We start from the raw sequence: 20045 nt of genomic DNA, 5'->3' as shown, positions 1-20045 counted from the left end.
TGAAAATTTTTTCTAACAAAAATCAAACTATTTGTAGTGTTTTCGTTTTTTACTTTTAAAAAACCAAAAAAGGCAAACAAAATCCAAAATCGAGGTTTAACGAAATCCGGACTCTTTACTGAAAAATGAAAAAACAACACAAACTATATAAATGTCTTCATAGAAACAAATAACTCTTCAAAAAAAGTAAACAAATTTTTAAGTAAAATCTAACTTCGAAAAAATACATCAAGATGAAGTTCGATGAACTTCAAGAAAGAATCGGCCAAATAATCTTGACAGAAAACTGTCCATGATGAAGATAACAAAGCAAGGCTATTAGACAGATGAAAACAGTCATTGAATACAAAGAGACCGGAAAAAAATAAAACGTGAAAAAAAAATTTCGAGTTTCAAAAAAAAGATAAAATCATCTTAGAGCTATCCGAAATCCTTTGGAATTGACGATTTGTGGAAAAGAACCAACCAATTTGAGCTAACTAGATTGAGATTTAAAAGTTTCACCTCACTTGATAATCTGAAAACTACAAACTCATTTTGAAGCAGAAGTCATACATTTTCACAGATCTCAATTTTATTTCATCTTTAAACACAAGCGATAGTTAACATCACATCTGCATCAGAAACATTTTTCGCTTAACTTGCGACACCCCAAAACCATACAATTGCAAATTAGCGGGCAAAAATGAGAAAATTAATTCCAAAACAAAAATAAAACATCGACAAAGTTTTTCCGTCATTTTTAAATTTCAAATGGGGACAAACAATGGAAAAAAAGAAAAAAAAACATTGATATTTAAACAATTGAGCGTCATGCTTATGTGTTACACGGCGATACCTCTAAATCCGAACAAAACTTTCAAGCGGAATAATAACAAAAAATTAAGGCTGCTATATTTACAAATTACAGAAATAAAACAAAATATCAATAAGCAGAGGCATAGTGGGGCTTCGCACCCCTCGCAAAACACAACAAGCATAGCAGTGCGAGCTAGTAGACAGAGAAAAAGGGAAGATCGCAGAAGTAAAAAACGAAAACACTACAAATAATTTGATTTTTGTTAGAAAGAATTTTCAATTTGAGATAAACGTAGGAACCCTTTACTGTTGTCACGCAAAAAAAATCTAAATTTCTTGAAATTTGTGACGTTTAATCAAAACGTAGAAGGATTAAAAGTAACCTTTTCCTCTTTCCGTCCAAAAAAGCGCAAAAATGGTCACTATCAAAAAAATGTATTCTAAGTCAAATATAGACCATTATTATGACAAACGATGAGGAAATTCGACTGAGTAAACACAAGGAGTAAACCCTCGAAATTTTTGTAACAAAGTTTGTTTACCTGGAACAAAGCGGATATTACAAATTCATTATGCTTAATTGGCTTCATTAATTAAGCATAATGAATTTGTAATATCCGCTTTGTTCCAGGTAAACAAACTTTGTTACAAAAATTTCGAGGATTTACTCCTAGTGTTTACTCAGTCGAATTTCCTCATCGTTTGTCACAGTAATGGGCTATATTTGACTTGTAATACATTTTATTGATAGTGACCATTTTTGCGCTTTTTTGGAAGGAAAGACGATAAGGTTACTTTTATTCCTTCTACGATTTGATTGAACGTCACAAATTTCAAGAAATTTAGATTTTTTTGCATGACAACAGTAACGGGTTCCTGCATTTTTCTCAAATTGAAAATTTTTTCTAACAAAAATCAAACTATTTGTAGTGTTTTCGTTTTTTACTTTTAAAAAACCAAAAAAGGCAAACAAAATCCAAAATCGAGGTTTAACGAAATCCGGACTCTTTACTGAAAAATGAAAAAACAACACAAACTATATAAATGTCTTCATAGAAACAAATAACTCTTCAAAAAAAGTAAACAAATTTTTAAGTAAAATCTAACTTCGAAAAAATACATCAAGATGAAGTTCGATGAACTTCAAGAAAGAATCGGCCAAATAATCTTGACAGAAAACTGTCCATGATGAAGATAACAAAGCAAGGCTATTAGACAGATGAAAACAGTCATTGAATTCAAAGAGACCGGAAAAAAAAAACGTGAAAAAAAATTTTCGAGTTTCAAAAAAAAGATAAAATCATCTTAGAGCTATCCGAAATCCTTTGGAATTGACGATTTGTGGAAAAGAACCAACCAATTTGAGCTAACTAGATTGAGATTTAAAAGTTTTACCTCACTTGATAATCTGAAAACTACAAACTCATTTTGAAGCAGAAGTCATACATTTTCACAGATCTCAATTTTATTTCATCTTTAAACACAAGCGATAGTTAACATCACATCTGCATCAGAAACATTTTTCGCTTAACTTGCGACACCCCAAAACCATACAATTGCAAATTAGCGGGCAAAAATGAGAAAAATAAACACCAAAACAAACAAAACATCCACAAATTGTTTCAACATTTTTTATTTCAATTGGGGACAAACAATATAAAAAAACATTGAAACTTAAACAATTGTGCGTCACGCTTGTGTTATACGGCGATACCTTTAAATCAGAACAAAAACTTCATTCGGAAGAAGAATAAAAACTAGAGGCTGCCATATTTACAAATTACAGAAATAAAACATAATAACAAAAAGCAGAGGCATATTGGGGCTTCGCACCGCTCGCAAAACACAACAAGCATAAAAGTGCGAACTAGTAGACATTGAAAAAAGGAAATCGCAGAGGTAGAACTCGAACACACTACAAACAGTTTGATATTTGTTAGAAAAAACAATCAATTTGAGAAAAACGTACGAAAACGTACCTGTTGTCATGCATAAAAAAAGTTTGCGACGTTCGATCGAAACGTAATATGATTAGAAGTAACCTTTTCGTCTTTCCGTCCAAAAAGGCGCAAACAAGGTCACTTTATCAAAAACATTTATTCTAAGTCATATATAGCCCATTACTGCGAGAAAAGATGAGGAAATTCGACTGAGTAAACACTATGAGAAAACTCTCAAAATTTTTGTAATAAAACTTGTCTATCTGGAACAATTAGGATATTAAGAATTTATTATGCTTAATTAATGAAGCCGGTTAAAAACTAAAAAAAATTCCAAAACTCCAATTTCGAGGTTTAACGAAATCCAGACTTTTTCCTGAAAAACGAAAAAATAACACAACCTATAAAAACGTCTTCATAGAAATAAATGATACTTCGAAAAAAAACTCACTTGAAAAAAAAATTGATTTTCAAGAAAAATCTAACTTCGAAAAAAATACATCACGATAAAGTTTGATGAACTTCAAGAATGAAACTGCCAAATAATCTTGGCAGAAAATTGTCCATGACAAAGATAACAAAGCAAGGCCATTAGAAAGATGAAGACACTCAACCAACTCAAAGAGACCCGAGAAAAATATAACCACGTGAAAAAAAAACTTCGAGTTTCAAAAAAAGATAAAATCATCTTGGAGCTCTCCAAAATCCTTTCGAATTGACGATTTGTGGAGAAAAATCACCCAATTTGAGCTAACTAGATCTAGATATGAGATTTTACCTCACTTGATAATCTGAAAACTACAAACTAATTTTGAAGCAGAAGTCATACATTTTCACAGATCTCAATTTTATTTCATTTTTAAACACAAGCAATAGTTAACATCACATCTGCATCAGAAAATTTTTTCGCTTAACTTGCGACACCCCAAAACCATACAATTGCAAATTAGAGGGCAAAAATGAGAAAATAAACACCAAAACTGAGCAAAACATCCACAACTTTTTTAAACATTTTTGATCTCAATTGGGGAGAAACAATAAAAAAACTTTGAAATTTAAACAATTGTGCGTCACGCTTGTGTTATACGGCGATACCTTTAAATTCGAACAAAAAATTTCAAGCGGCAGAAGAACAAAAACTCAAGGCTGCCATATTTACAAACTACAGAAATATAACATAATGACAAAAGGCAGAGTGGGGCTTCGCACCCCTCGCAAAACACAACAAGCAAAACAGTACGAGCTAGTAGACAGTGAAAAAATGAAAATTGCAGAGGTAAAAATCAAACACACTACAAACAATTTGATATCTGTTAGAAAAAACTATCAATTTGAGAAAAACGTACAAAAACGTACCTGTTGTCATGCAAAAAAAATCAAACTTTTTTGAAATTTGCGACGTTCGATCGAAACTTAGAAGGATTAGAAGCAACCTTTTCATCTTTATGTCCAAAAAGGCGCAAAAGAGATCATTTTATCAATAACATTTATTCTAAGTCTTATGTAGCCCATTACTGCGAGAAAAGATGAGGAAAATCGACTGAGTTGAACACTGAGAAAATTCTCGAAGAATTTGTAACAAAATTTGTCTATCTGGAACATTTAGGATATTACGAATCTATTATGCTTAATTAATGAAGCCGGTTAAAAACCAAAAAAAAACCCCAAAAAATCCAACTCCTTCCTGAAAAATGAAAAAACAACACAACCTATATAATTGTCTTCATAGAAATAAATGACACTTCAAAAAAAGCTAACTTGAAAAAAAGGTTGATTTTCAAGTAAAATCTAACTTCGATAAAAAAACATCAAGATGAAGTTCGATGAACTTCAAGATAAAAAATAACATAGCAAGGCTATTAGACAGATGAAAACAATTGTGCCTCATGCTCATTTTTTATACGGCGATACCTTTAAATCCGAAGAAACCTTACAAGCGGAAAAAAAAGAAAGACTGCCATAATTATAAATTACAGGAAAGAAAAACAGAGGCATAGTGAAGCTTCGCACCACTTTGAACTACCTCACTGGCCGGATAAGGCAATCAAATCATAGTAGTGAGCAATCTGGATGGCCATGGTTTGTCCTTGTCAAAAAATTGATTTTCAAGAAAAATCTAACTTCGAAAAAAATACATCACGATAAAGTTTGATGAACTTCAAGAATGAAACTGCCAAATAATCTTGGCAGAAAATTGTCCATGACAAAGATAACAAAGCAAGGCCATTAGAAAGATGAAGACACTCAACCAACTCAAAGAGACCCGAGAAAAATATAACCACGTGAAAAAAAAACTTCGAGTTTCAAAAAAAGATAAAATCATCTTGGAGCTCTCCAAAATCCTTTCGAATTGACGATTTGTGGAGAAAAATCACCCAATTTGAGCTAACTAGATCTAGATATGAGATTTTACCTCACTTGATAATCTGAAAACTACAAACTAATTTTGAAGCAGAAGTCATACATTTTCACAGATCTCAATTTTATTTCATTTTTAAACACAAGCAATAGTTAACATCACATCTGCATCAGAAAATTTTTTCGCTTAACTTGCGACACCCCAAAACCATACAATTGCAAATTAGAGGGCAAAAATGAGAAAATAAACACCAAAACTGAGCAAAACATCCACAACTTTTTTAAACATTTTTGATCTCAATTGGGGAGAAACAATAAAAAAACTTTGAAATTTAAACAATTGTGCGTCACGCTTGTGTTATACGGCGATACCTTTAAATTCGAACAAAAAATTTCAAGCGGCAGAAGAACAAAAACTCAAGGCTGCCATATTTACAAACTACAGAAATATAACATAATGACAAAAGGCAGAGTGGGGCTTCGCACCCCTCGCAAAACACAACAAGCAAAACAGTACGAGCTAGTAGACAGTGAAAAAATGAAAATTGCAGAGGTAAAAATCAAACACACTACAAACAATTTGATATCTGTTAGAAAAAACTATCAATTTGAGAAAAACGTACAAAAACGTACCTGTTGTCATGCAAAAAAAATCAAACTTTTTTGAAATTTGCGACGTTCGATCGAAACTTAGAAGGATTAGAAGCAACCTTTTCATCTTTATGTCCAAAAAGGCGCAAAAGAGATCATTTTATCAATAACATTTATTCTAAGTCTTATGTAGCCCATTACTGCGAGAAAAGATGAGGAAAATCGACTGAGTTGAACACTGAGAAAATTCTCGAAGAATTTGTAACAAAATTTGTCTATCTGGAACATTTAGGATATTACGAATCTATTATGCTTAATTAATGAAGCCGGTTAAAAACCAAAAAAAAACCCCAAAAAATCCAACTCCTTCCTGAAAAATGAAAAAACAACACAACCTATATAATTGTCTTCATAGAAATAAATGACACTTCAAAAAAAGCTAACTTGAAAAAAAGGTTGATTTTCAAGTAAAATCTAACTTCGATAAAAAAACATCAAGATGAAGTTCGATGAACTTCAAGATAAAAAATAACATAGCAAGGCTATTAGACAGATGAAAACAATTGTGCCTCATGCTCATTTTTTATACGGCGATACCTTTAAATCCGAAGAAACCTTACAAGCGGAAAAAAAAGAAAGACTGCCATAATTATAAATTACAGGAAAGAAAAACAGAGGCATAGTGAAGCTTCGCACCACTTTGAACTACCTCACTGGCCGGATAAGGCAATCAAATCATAGTAGTGAGCAATCTGGATGGCCATGGTTTGTCCTTGTCAGTAGTAATCTAAGTTCACTCCACGGTCTTATTCCATCTAATGTGTCAAGGCCAAACTAACAGGTATTGTTCGTAGTGCTTTCAAACTTCGAACAATACTTTGTCGCTCGACCTAGATTGAGAACACGGTTAGAGATTTGTATGATATTGAAAAAATAACGTTCTTTCCTGAATTGCTTTTTGATTACTGAACAAACCTATATCCTAGAGTTCCGGTAATTAGCTCCTTAAAACCCTCACATGGCTCAGCCAGCAAAGGAGTAAAATCTATCGACAAACGCATTCTGAGAACAACCAACACAGGACCCACCGGTAATCTTCACATTATTGTCGAGGAAACAGACAAAACGAATCTTGCTAAACGTTTCACGCAACCCTACGAGACCTAGCACTGGTGCAAATACGCCACATCGGAAGACCGATGTCTCAAGGTCATTCTTATTTTAAATCTGGTCAACAATGACATTCAAAAGGAGTTAATAAGAACAGATCCTGCGCAATGCTTGGAATTGGCAATCAACCTGCAAACACGAGAAACAATTGGCATTAAAACCAGGACAAGAAAGGACGTATTTCATGAAAGTACCTAAATGAGGGTCGAAACATAGCGTTCATTGAAAATGAAGGGAACTTAAATAAAAAAAATGTATAAATGAAAGCGGATGGACGAATTGCCATTTGTTGTACTAACAAGAGATAAAGACGAACCAACTGAAACACCCAATGAAAGAATCCGAGCATCCCATCTACAGCAAGCACGCAAAACAGTCCTGCGAAGGGAAAAGAGGGATCTATACGGGGACTGGGCAGATAAATCAACGGGCAAAGCAATCTTACTAGCAACATACTCATCGACTATGAAAAGCCCGGGAAAAAAGAAAGTGGTTGTTCGCAACTCGGAATTGGCCCCGACTATTGATCGAATCCCAGTGTGAAAAAATGCAGTACGGAAAGGAGCACTGCCGAGCAGTAAAGCTCAGCAAATGATACCGGTAACACGGAACAAAGCGAGGACCAAAATGAAGCGACACCAGAAGCTCATCTTGGGGAAAATAACGGGCTCTACAAAGATTCGTCATTAAAAAGAACAAAATTCGAAAGAGCCAGACACAGACCGGAGCTCTGTCAGGATCGAAGAGAAAACGAGTATAAGTCAACCAGGATCACACGCCTACATTCAAGAATTTCTCTATAGCACGCGCATCTAGCCCGCCGAACAGTGGGGGTCAGACAGATAAAACAGCTGAGACCAAATTGCCACCGGCATTGCAGGCAGATTCAAGTTTCCCCAAGCTGAGCGATTGTTCATTTGACACGGCAAGCGAAGAAGAGCTGACGGAGAGATCCAGGCTAAGGACTAGAAGATAACGAATCAGACAGGAAAAAGCAATGGTTTCGACAACGGGCACTGAAAAGGACATCCGGGAACAAAATCGACGGGAACAAGCGGAACGAGTACTCGCAGAAACAGTCCGATCAAGGGAGACGCTATCGGCAACCAATTACTACACAGCTCAAGAGGATATCGAAGAAATCCATAGTGACTATTCAAGTGGGAAAGAAGGAGCATTGGGACCAGAACCTGAATAGGGCGAAAAATTTGAACGGAAGAAAAGAATGAAATGCAACATAAAGAGTCGGAAAAACTTTTTAAAAAATTAAGCAGGACTGCAGTACCCCACTTGCCGGATAAGGCAATCAAATCAAAGTAGTCAGCCATCTGGATGGCCATGACTTGCCTTTATGTCTGTAGTAATCAAAATTCATTCAACGGTGCTTTTCAATCTAATGAGTCAAGACCAAAGTAACTGGTATTCTTTGTAATGATTTCATACTTCGAAAAGTACTGAGAATGTGAATGCGGTTGGAGATTTGTATGTTATTGAACAAAACTTTCTATCCAAAAATGAATTTCGATTACTGGTTTTACTTTCGGCTGCCTTATCCGACAAGAAAATTCAGCATAGGGAAAAAATCCCTTTAACCTAGAATTCTGTATTTAGGATTGGCTCCTTCTTTCCCTCGCCAAACACTTGTAAAACACCATAAGCACAGCAGTGCAAGCTAGCAGACAAAAAATACTCAAAAGGAAATATCAAAACAACTACAAACCATTTAAGTTTTGCATGAAATTTTTTTTTTCAATTTGAGGAAAACGTACGTAAATTCCGTCGTTGCTGAACAAGCTTTGAGGAAAAATTGATCCTAAATAAATGCTCCAAAAGATTCTGTTAAATGAATTGTTTCAATTATTATGCTTAATTAGCAAAAACGGTTAAATACAGAAATCAAAACCTAAGTGCAATTCAACGAAATCCGGAGTAAATACTGAAAAATAGAGGGAAAAAACACGACCTATAGAAAACGCTTTCACGGAAATTAAAGACATCTCAAAAAAATGGCCTCGTTTGAAAAAAAAAGATTGACAGCAAAATCTAAATTTGAAAAGAAAACATCAAGCTAAAGCACTTTAATTTTCATGAAAAGATCTGAAGAATAATTTCGTACTTAATGAGCTTTACAAAGTTCACAGTTAGAAATTAAGGAAATACGCGCAAAAAAAACCAACACAAAGCACAAATACTCGATCGTCCTCTTTGGAAGCCGGAACAGAAAAAGTTAGAAGAAGCTTGGGAAAGTGACCATGATCAAGATAAAGAGGCGAAGGCCAATAGACAGATGAAAACAGTCAATGACTCGAAGAGACCGGAAAATTTTTAACAGCATGAACAAATTGAACTTTTGAGTTTCAAAAAATATAAAATCATCTTAGAGCTCTCAAAAATCCTTTAATAACAAACGATTTGTGAAGAAAAATAAACCAAATTGTGATATCTAGATCTGGATATGAAAATTTCATTTAACCTGCTATTTTGACAACTTTTAACTCTTTTGAAAGCAGAAGTCATAAGCTTCATACGTCATATATCTTGATTTCAAATTATCCTAAAACGCAAAAAATAACATCCGCCTCTGCATTAGAAATGTTTTTTTAATTCGCAGAGCTTGCAAAACTCCATAAGCATAGAACTGCAAGCTAGCGAGCAGAAAAACTTCACCAAAACCAGAAGAAACACCGACAAAGATTTAAATAATTTCGCATTAAGTTCAATTGGGGTCAAACTTTACAAATACCGATATTCTTTTACAAAAACTAAATGTTCAAGCGACACTTCCACATTTTAACAATTGGGCATCACGCCTATTTATTATACGTCGATACCTCTAAATCCGAATACGCAAAAAAAAACAAGAATGTTATAATTACAAATGAAAGGATTAAAACCTAAATTTACAACAGACAGAGTAATAGTGGGGCTTCGCACCAGTTACATAACACCTCAAGAAGAGCAGTGCAAGTTAGCAGACAGCGAAAGAAGCTAAATCTCAAAAAAAAAACGAAAACGGTACAAGAATTTTGAGATTTGTTTGAAATTATTATCAATTTGACAGAAACGTTCGAAAGCTCCCAGTAGTTTACCAAGCTTTGAGTAATATTTATCAAAAAGCAATTCACCAACAAATTCTCGATTAATTAATTTGCGCCAAAAACGAAATCTTTGTCATGCAGAACGTTCAAAAATCCTAAAATCGCTATGTACTCAGGAAACGTAAATGGATCAAAATAAACCTTTCTGTTCAAACGGCGCAAAAACGGTCACTTTATTGGGCATCGGAGATCGACTTTTTCACCTCTTTGCGCCGTTTTCGCAGTACCCTCAAAGACTTCTTACTAGAGCGCTCTAAACTCTTCAATCGTGAAAACTCATGCACTTGGTTTTTGAAGTGCCGTTGCTCTTTCTGTAGATCTTAGTTTTTAACATACATTTGTTCATCTATTTATATAAATTTTGCCTTATTTTTAATAAGGGAATTAATTCTTTTTTTGTTTTGTTTGTTTGTGTATTGATAAAACCTAATCTAATTCAATTATAGCCCACAACCTTGCGACAAATGATGGGGAATTTCAACTAAAATTTGAGTAAACACTAGAAATTTCTAAAGAAAATTGAAGATTCAGAATTTATAATGCTTGTTTATTGCAACTGTTAAATAAACCAAAAAACCTTGAGCTTTTTCAAAGTCCGAAGTCTTTATTTAAAAAGGGGGAAAATGAAGACAAACAAAATGAACGTCTTCACTATGTTCAATTTCACTTTGAAAAAATCAACAAAAACTTGACATTTAAAAAGGTTTGCTCTCAAGCAAATTCAAAGTTCGAAAAACAAACCACATCAGATTGAAGCTCATTGGTTTTCAAGAATAGATCTACTGAAAAACATTTTGTTCCTTTTAAACTTTTCAAAGTTTCTCAGAGGACACTTGAAAAAAACTTTCAATGTTGAGAACGGAGCGAAAGTCAACAGATTGAAAGTAGTCAAGGAACTGAAAGAGACAGGATAAAATTGAACAGGCCGGATATCGTGAAAAAAAAACGATTAAACTTTATTTTTCATAAAATGTCTTTCAGATCTCCAAAAAACTTTGTGATTGACAGTTTGTGGTAAGAAAAAATTCGAAATAGAGCTGGATATGATCATATTATTTCAATGGATATTCTGAAAACTGAAAAAAAATTTAAAAAAGCAGAAGTCACACATTTATATTTCTAACTCAATTTCAATTTATCTTAGAATACATGACAAAAATGAACATCGTCTAAGCGTTCTTATTCTTTCAACTTATTCTAACCACATGCAATACCCACAAACCACATTCTTGAAAGCTAGCCCGCAAAACATTTTATAAGATCCAACAAAACCAAAAAGAAATGAAAAAACTGAAAAAAGAAGAGATCGAATTAAGGCAAAATGTCGATAGCCTAAATCTTTGCTGTCAAAATCAGCTTTTAATTAAAAAACTAAGTTCAAGCGGCAACAAAGCCGACAAACATTGAGTAAACGAAGGTTTAGCGGGGAACAAATGATGAATTTAAAAAATTTGTACGTTAAAAAATTGAAACTCAAACTTTCTACTCCCCAACACCCATTCCGATGCACAAAAGGATCGGGAACCATTTCAATTTCTAACTTGGTAATCACTCCGAAATACTAGACATCGCTACCAATCAAGCCGAATAAACATTTTAAGGGGAAGAAAGACAAAATCAGGGCTGTTGAATTCGAAACTTCAAAATTTAAAGGAATTGATCAAAATGACAATGAACACAAGGCGAAAAGGGGCCTTGCTTGCACCACTTTACAATACAACGAAAACATAGCATTGCAAGTTAGCACACGGATAATAAACAAAAAATACAAAGTAGAGGACATCTGAAAAAAAACACTTCGAAGACTTCGATATTTAGTCGAAATTGACAAAGCTTAAAAAAAACTCCGGTGCTGATTAATCTTTCAGAAATACTTATCAAGCGGTGAGTCAAAAACAAAACTTGTCAATCAAAACGGAAACGTAACTCGTCAAGCAACAACAAAATTTAATTCGATTACTATCAATAGTTCCCATCAAAGGAGGCATAAGAAGGTCACCAAACTTCACAGCAAAAAACAATGCAAAAACAAATCAACAGAAACTGAACTGACAATTGAGTTAAAAATTTAAAGAAGTCAATGACTCGGTTTGATAATTTGCTGACCTGAAAAACTAATTACTCCATTTTCATAAAGTTAGATCATTGAACGGTCAAAAATCACAAGTCAAATCGCAAAAAAAAACTTGAAATAAAACCAGGGCTTGTAAAAACACCTAATTTAGGATAGCTGAAAAAATACTAAGTTTTTCATGCTATGGTAAACCTGAAGGTAAATTTGACTTTCGAAACTAAAAGTCGATCACGTTTTTTGTTACCTTTACACATTCGTAATTAGAGAGCTAAACTTGACTTTCTTTCTCCGATTAAATTGAATTGGATTCATATAGCGCATAAAAACCTAGGAGCATTCATGAACGAATTAATACGTATAAATGCACTTCGGTAAAATCTTAAAGCATTTTAAGACTTCGCCTGAAAAAAAATAAATCATCACGAATCACGTTCATCGACTCTAAAAAAATTCAGCTGAAAATTCGCTGAACTTCGTGAAAGTATCTACTTTGACATCCCCTTCGTTTAGAATTTTTCAACCTCTTTGTGAAAACTTCTACAAAATAACCACATCGAACCCGAATATTTGGTCACCCATATCGCAGGCAAAACAGGAAAAAAAACGGTTAACAGTGAGTTGGCGAAGTATCCGGGAACAAGAAAACGAACGCAGCGGCAACAAACATAGGAAATAAAAAATGAAGACAAGGAAAGCGGAAAACATTTATTGTTGAGAAAGAAAAAACAATTTTTCAAAAAAGATTAAACCATAATCTTAGATCTCTTAGAAGATTTTATTTCAAATAAAGACAACGCCATTTAAAAAAACTTTACGTTAATGATTTACACTTGGAACAAAAATTAACCCAAATTGAAAAGATTGGATCTAGATATAAAATTTCTATTTGCCTTGATATTCTGAAAACAATCATCTACTTTTGAAATCAGAAAACAATCAATTTTTATCGCGATTTCAGCTTTCGTCATGCAAAATTTTCAAAAACTTGAACTTCTCTTTGCAATCGTAAACACAAATCATTTAAAATCGACCTTTTTCTTCACAGGACGCATGAAAAGGTCTTTTAACCAATAATATATTAACCAAAACAATCATAGCGAATCAACCACGTTCGGCAACACCAAAACATCAGGTGAAAACTCTTTAATTTCATGAATGGACCTACTTGATAACACTCTTCGTTTTGAACTAACCTTCCTTGTATCAAAGTCAAAGAAACTTCTGAAAAAACCACCTCACCGAGCAAAAACTCACGGTTCCCCGCTTTGCAGGCGGCACAGAAAAAACAACTAACAGTGAATTGGAGAAAACTTCATGAGCAAAGCCAACAAAAATGGAAAAAACACTGAACTCAAGAAAACCCGAAAAAAAAATAATTTTCGAGTTTCAAAAAAAGATAAAATCATCTAAGAGCACCGAAAAATGCTTTGTGATTGACCCTTTTGTAGAAAAAATAACCCAAAATGAGTTACTTGAAACTAGATTTGAAAGTTCTATTTAACTTTAAATTCTGAAAACAATAATTTATTTTTGAAAGCAGAAATCAACATTTTATTGCCATAATAGTTTTTGTTAGAGGTCCGAAAAAAATGAAAAAATCTTCAAATATTTCGCAACTTTTTCCGCTATTATTTCTTACTCAAGAAAATACGCCCCGAAAAACAATTAACGGCGTTGAAAAAGCCTTTAGATGCAATTATCGAAACTGCGTCAAAACGAAAACTGCGTGCAAAACTTTCGAAAATTCATGAAATTCCTTTTGCACTCCTAAACACAAATCGTTTAAAATCAACTTTTTTCTTAAAAAAACGCATGATAAGAAGACCAAACTAGTAAAAGAAAAACCAAAATAATCATAGCGAATCACGTTTTATGACAAGACAAAATCATCAAGTGGACACCCTTTGAACTTCGCGAATGGATCTACTTGGTTATACACTTAGTTTTGAAATTTTAACTTCCCTGGTACAAAGCCAAGGAAATTTCTGAAAAAATACAACGAGCACAAGATCTCGGTCGCCCGCTTTGCAGGCGGAACAGAAAAAAAACAGCAAACAGTGACTTAGAGAAGTGTCATGAAAAAAAAACGGAACCAAAGCCTTCAGACAGAAAAAAAAAACAATGAAATCAAAGAAACCGGAGAAAATTTAATATTGTGAAAGAAAATTAAACTTTCTGGTTTTTAAAAAAAAGATTATATCTCAGAGCTCTCAAAAATCTTTTATGATTGACCTTTTATTAACAAAATGAACCAGAATTGGGATAGACCTAGATTAAAAAATTCTAATTGCCTGAAAATTCTGGATAAAATGTAATCAACTTTTAAAAGCAGAAACCAATAATTATTATCGCCATTTCAGCGTTGGTTATTGAGGTCTCAAAACTTCCAAATAACACTTAAAACATTTCAAAACTATCTCCAATTGTTATAAAGTCGAGCGGCAACTAAGCCAACAAGTATTAGATATACTCCTGTTGAGCCGGAAAAGAAACTGTTGTTATGCAAAAAAACTTAAATTTGAAACTCAACGCACTACAAAAACACAAAAATATCAAACTCAATTTTTGCCTTCTACGAGCTTAAAATGAGGTGAATTAATCGACAAAACAAGAACTAAATCAATTAAAGCAAACAAAATTCTGCAAAAAATGATGTCCAACTTGAAATCTGTTATATAATTTGCTTACCTGGAACAGATTAGATGATATTCCGGATTTATTAGGCTTGTTTAGTGAAACCGTTAAACACCAAAAGACACTGCAAAAAAAACAATTTCGAGGTTGAACGCAATCCGGAGTCTTTACTGAAAACAGGGAAAAAACCAACACGCCTTATTAACGTCTTCACGAAAATCATTAAGACTCCCAACAAAAGTTCCCTTCAACAATTGGAAAAAAAGATTGGTTTTCAAACTAATTTCAATTTCGAAAAACACAAAGTTAAAGCTCTCTGAATTTCAAGAATGGATCAGCTGAAAAATCTCGTCTTTTTTGAAATTTATAAAATTCCTAGTTAGAAATTATGTAAGGTGAAAAAAAATCAGCAGGGCATAAATACTTGGTCGCACTCTGTGAAGCCCTAACAGACAAAAATACAGTCAAAAGAAAGTTGGAGAAGTGTCAATGAACAAGATAAGGGGCGGGGCGCCAATTCAGAGACGAAAAAAGTGCATGAGCTCTAAGAAACCGGAAACAAATAAACAACAAGAAAATAATTCACCTTTCGATTTTCAAAAAAAGGAAAAAATCATTCAAGAGTTCTCCAAAATCTTAAATGGTTGACCTCTGGTAGAAAAATATCCCAATTTGAGACAACTAGATCGAGAGAAGGAAATTAAACTTCGCTTGAGATTCTGAAAATTACTATCTATTTTTGAAAGCAGGAGTGATACAATTTAATTCCTAATTCAATTTCAATTAATCTTTAAATAGCGACCAATGGAACATCGCCTCTGTATGTACGATTGCACTTTTATTCTTTGGAAAATTATAGCACCTCCGCCACCTCTGTATGTATGATTGCATTTCTGTAAAATTTTAGAGCATCTTAAGACTTTGCTAAACGCAAAAGAAAAAACATCTCAATAACAATCTAGTTAAACACAATCGGGTGAGTGAAACAAAGATTTTCAAACACTTGAGCTTCCGGAAGGAGGGATCGCGGGCGTAAAAAAACTCGAAATTCAAAGCTTCCTATTCCAAAATACATTTGAGCTTCCGAAAGGAGGGGTGGTGGGAGTAAAGAAACTCGAAATTCAAAGCTTCGTATTTCCAAATTCAAAGCTTCCAGAAAGAGGGATGGGGGCGTAAATAAATTCGAAAATCAAAGCTTTCTATTTCAAATTTTGAGAATAGTAAATGGGTGAAGAAAGTCAACGAATTATTTATATATATCAATTTTTATAATACTGAGCGGAAAAAAAAATTGATCTACAGATCCAGAGTTCTGGTTAATATTTTGGTTGGTTTCTATGCCTAAGGCGATAGATAAGGTTGGGTCTCTTATTGTTATACTTAAAACCAAATGATCAAAATAGCCTACACTCACCGATGCTGGCTAATGTCAATAATCTTATTTTTCTGAGCAGATCTCCCTGGTCAAAAGAGCTTTCCTCCAGGAACGTTTTATTCAGCCCCTCAAACTTCTGGTATTCTGTCAAATTCTTGTTCACGAAAATATCCAACAACTCGTATATCTTAGTTCCTTTAAGAGCCTCTACGGGTTTCAAACCAATCAGGTGGTCGAATAAATACACATTTGGGTTCTTCAGCTCTGCCTCGACACATCTGATTGAATCTTCTCTAGCTTCGCCTGCTTTTTCACCCGTGTATGAGCTGAGAAGCTCGTACATGGTCTTGGCGGCCAGCGCACCTTCATTGCACGTAATTAGAGTTTCATGGAGCAATCTAATAAAAAAGCCATGTAATAAATGATACCTCCCATTTCGCGTGTCAAATAATTAGAAAACATCAAAATAACATTGGAAATCTCATAGCAATACAAGCTCCAGAAAAAAAAGTAGGACGCTTTGTTGAAACTTAAATTTTTAACAATTCTCTCAGTCATCTCAGCTCAAGCAACAAGGAAGCCATCATACGGTAAAACAATCGGGTTGCTAGCTGCTGAGATTTCATAAAGATAAACAAATATCTTGAAGATAAAACAAATAAAAATAACGTTCAGAACCATGAGCTAAAGATACTACGTCGTAACTTTTCTATGAGCTTAACCGATTAAAATTGATGGTTATCGCAAATAGAGAAGGAGAACAAAAATAACATAAACCTTAGGACTCATCCCTTAAAGAGCTGAAAAAATAACGCAAAAGAAATTGAATCGATTCCCTGTGAACTTCCTAACACTTCTATAGCTCCTAACGATAATTTGCAGTCATACTTTAAAAAAACTCTCATAAATCCAACAAGAATATTACATCTCGATTTGTTATTGGTCGAAAATTGAGCCAAAGAATACACTTAGTCGCAGTAAACCACGTGGAAAACAGTGAATTGGTCTCGTCTCACAATGGTTGAATATATCTGCTTAATTTTTGGATTGAATTGGCGAGCTAGAAAACTTTCGTTTAAGTATGCGAAAGCGAGGGAGTGGACGTAAACAAATTTCAATAATCTCAAATATTTCGCAAAATTTTCTAAGACAAATAAAACTCTGTCAATTTTTCCACGACAACAGGTGCTACCCCCCTAGTGAGGGAGACGCCGAATTTCGAACTCAATTTTTTTTTTTGAACAAACTAAAATTTAGACTCTTTTTTGACAACAGGTTTTAAGCCTAGCCGTGTCACTTTTTGGCAATTGCCGACCCTCGTTTCTTTTTGCATCGGCTCAAAAGGGTTCCGGTGTCTGTAAGACTTGGGATTTCAATTTTTAGCAATAACACACAATTTTTAGATACCCTATTGGAAAAAAAACTGAAAAAATGGTCTATAAAAATTTGGTGCCAGGCAAATGTCAGTTTTTGGTCGTTTTATGGTTTGCAGAAAAAGGGTCAAAACAGGTGTTCTTGGGCACTATTTTTATATTTTTGGAAAGCCCTGCTCATGCCGTTTCTGAATATGTATCAATTGTTGAGATAAGATGAATATTTAAAACTTTAGGGCTATTTAAGTCTATCGTAATTTAAGCACCAGGTTCGAAATTTTTTTCAAGTCTGTTTCTCATCGAAAAATTATCCAATTTTTGAAAACTCAACGGTTTTGATGGTTTCTCGAGCTAAATTTACCGACCGGACTATAAAGAAAAGTTTTTAGGGCTAGCGTTCAAACCCTAAACGAAAAATCTGCAATAAAGTGTACTTACTCTGACAACCCGACTTTGATCGAGGTGATTCAGCTTCGAAAGAATTGACCAATAAGTTTTCTAAAAAAAATGACCTCTAAGTCCTATTTTGAACGAGGAACACGATAGTGTTGTTATTTTTTTGATTAAAATTTGTTTGGACTTATTTTCCACAATTTTAGTTTTTAGCCCTAGAGATGTCACTTTTTGGCAGAGAAAAGCAAACTTAGGTTTAGTGTTTAGCCTAAGGTTGTTTTCAATGCTGATGTTTTTTAAATTATACACACCCTATGTCTACTCGTTGGAAAGAGCTTTCCAGTGAGCACTTATTTGCTAAAATGCGATTTTTAGAACTTGAGAAATTCAAATTTGAGCCAAGGTGAAATTTTTGGGTCTGGGGATAATTCGGCTCACGTTTGATTTTCTCATCACTCATTTGATATTTAAGGATGAAAATATTCATGTGAAATCTCCTTGAGTTGTATAGTATACCTTAATAAAGAAAAAAATGAAAAAAAATTTTTTTGGGTCATTTTACGAGCTTCAATTTTGTAGTGAAAACTGATACAATCCAACATGCGTCCGATGAGATGAAACTTCATTGATCCATTCAATTTGGACATGAAAGCAGTAAAACGGGTCCTCATATATGTCTACTACACTTTGGAAGTGTTTCAGATCAAAAATTATGCATGAAAACAATTTGCTTGCTTAAAAACTATGAAAATTGAAAAACCAATTTTTTTTAAAAGTCGAATTTTGGCTGAGAACTAGCCTTTGGTCAGCTATAATACATTAAAAACAGGAATTTTATTTGTCTTCCACATTTAGGCACTAATGAGGGTTTTTCAATGAGTCCTTGTTCTTCAATGAGATTAAACTTCACTGACGGATTTACTCTGATCATCAAACCTATAAAAAACGATTCCCATAGATGTCTCATACAATTTAGAAAAGTCTCAGATAAACTTTTAGCTTCAAACTATAGGTGGCTAAAGCAAATATGATGAATTTTGACAAGATAGTTGAAATTTTTCAGTAAAAATCAAACTTTGGCGAAGATTTATTAGCCTTTGATTAGCTATAAAACGTTTTAACTGTATGTTTTTTTTATTTTACACGTCTAACCAATGATATTACATTTCAAAAGATTCCTTGTTCATCATCATAATGCAACATTTAAAAATTGAGTAAAAACGACGTCCAACTTGAAATCTGTTATATAATTTTCTTACCTGGAACAGATTAGATATTCCGGATTTATTAGGCTTGTTTAGGGAAACCGTTTAAATACCAAAAAACCCTGCAAAAAAAAACAATTTCGAGGTTGAACGCAATCCGGAATCTTTACTGAAAACAGGGAAAAAACCAACACGCCTTATTAACGTCTTCACAAAATCATTAAGACTCCCAACAAAAGTTCCCTTCAACAATTGAAAAAAAGATTGAATTTCAAACAAATTCCAATTTTGAAAAACACAAAGTTAAAGCTATCTGAAGTTCATAAACGGATCAGCTGAAAAATCTCGTCCTTTTTGAAATTGATAAAATTAGAAATTATGGAAGTTATAAAAAAAACCAGCAGGGCAGAAATACTTGGTCGCACTCTGTGAAGCCCTAACAGACAAAAATACAGTCAAAAGAAAGTTGGAGAAGTGTCAATGAACAAGATAAGGGGCGGGGCGCCAATTCAGAGACGAAAAAAGTGCATGAGCTCTAAGAAACCGGAAACAAATAAACAACAAGAAAATAATTCACCTTTCGATTTTCAAAAAAAGGAAAAAATCATTCAAGAGTTCTCCAAAATCTTAAATGGTTGACCTCTGGTAGAAAAATATCCCAATTTGAGACAACTAGATCGAGAGAAGGAAATTTAACTTCGCTTGAGATTCTGAAAATTACTATCTATTTTTGAAAGCAGGAGTGATACAATTTAATTCCTAATTCAATTTCAATTAATCTTTAAATAGCGACCAATGGAACATCGCCTCTGTATGTGCGATTGCAATTTTATTCTTTGGAAAATTATCGCACCTCTGTATGTATGATTGCGTTTCTGTAAAATTTAAGAGCATCTTAAGAATGTGCTAAACGCAAAAGAAAAAAACATCTCAATAACAATCTAGTTAAATACAATCGGGTGAAAGAAACAAAGATTTTCAAACACTTGAGCTTCCGGAAGGAGGGATCGCGGGCGTAAAAAACTCGAAATTCAAA

At 33.7% G+C, this 20045-nt stretch overlaps 1 protein-coding gene across 1 annotated transcript in view; it reads right to left on the bottom strand.

Annotated features, from left to right (window-relative positions):
* The window catches only part of LOC134839228 (eukaryotic translation initiation factor 3 subunit M-like), a 61216-nt gene that overhangs the window by 5996 nt on the left and 35175 nt on the right, over positions 1-20045 (bottom strand). Inside the window, exon 2 of the mRNA XM_063854708.1 lies at positions 16078-16436. Within this exon, the coding sequence (XP_063710778.1) occupies positions 16078-16436 (359 nt within the window). The remainder of the gene's footprint in view (positions 1-16077; positions 16437-20045) is intronic.

This window comes from Symsagittifera roscoffensis, chromosome 2 (genome assembly GCF_963678635.1).
Source record: "Symsagittifera roscoffensis chromosome 2, txSymRosc1.1, whole genome shotgun sequence".
Classification (NCBI taxonomy): domain Eukaryota; kingdom Metazoa; phylum Xenacoelomorpha; order Acoela; family Convolutidae; genus Symsagittifera; species Symsagittifera roscoffensis.
Note: the sequence above shows the minus strand (reverse complement) of the source record. Positions and strands in the feature narration are given on the sequence as shown.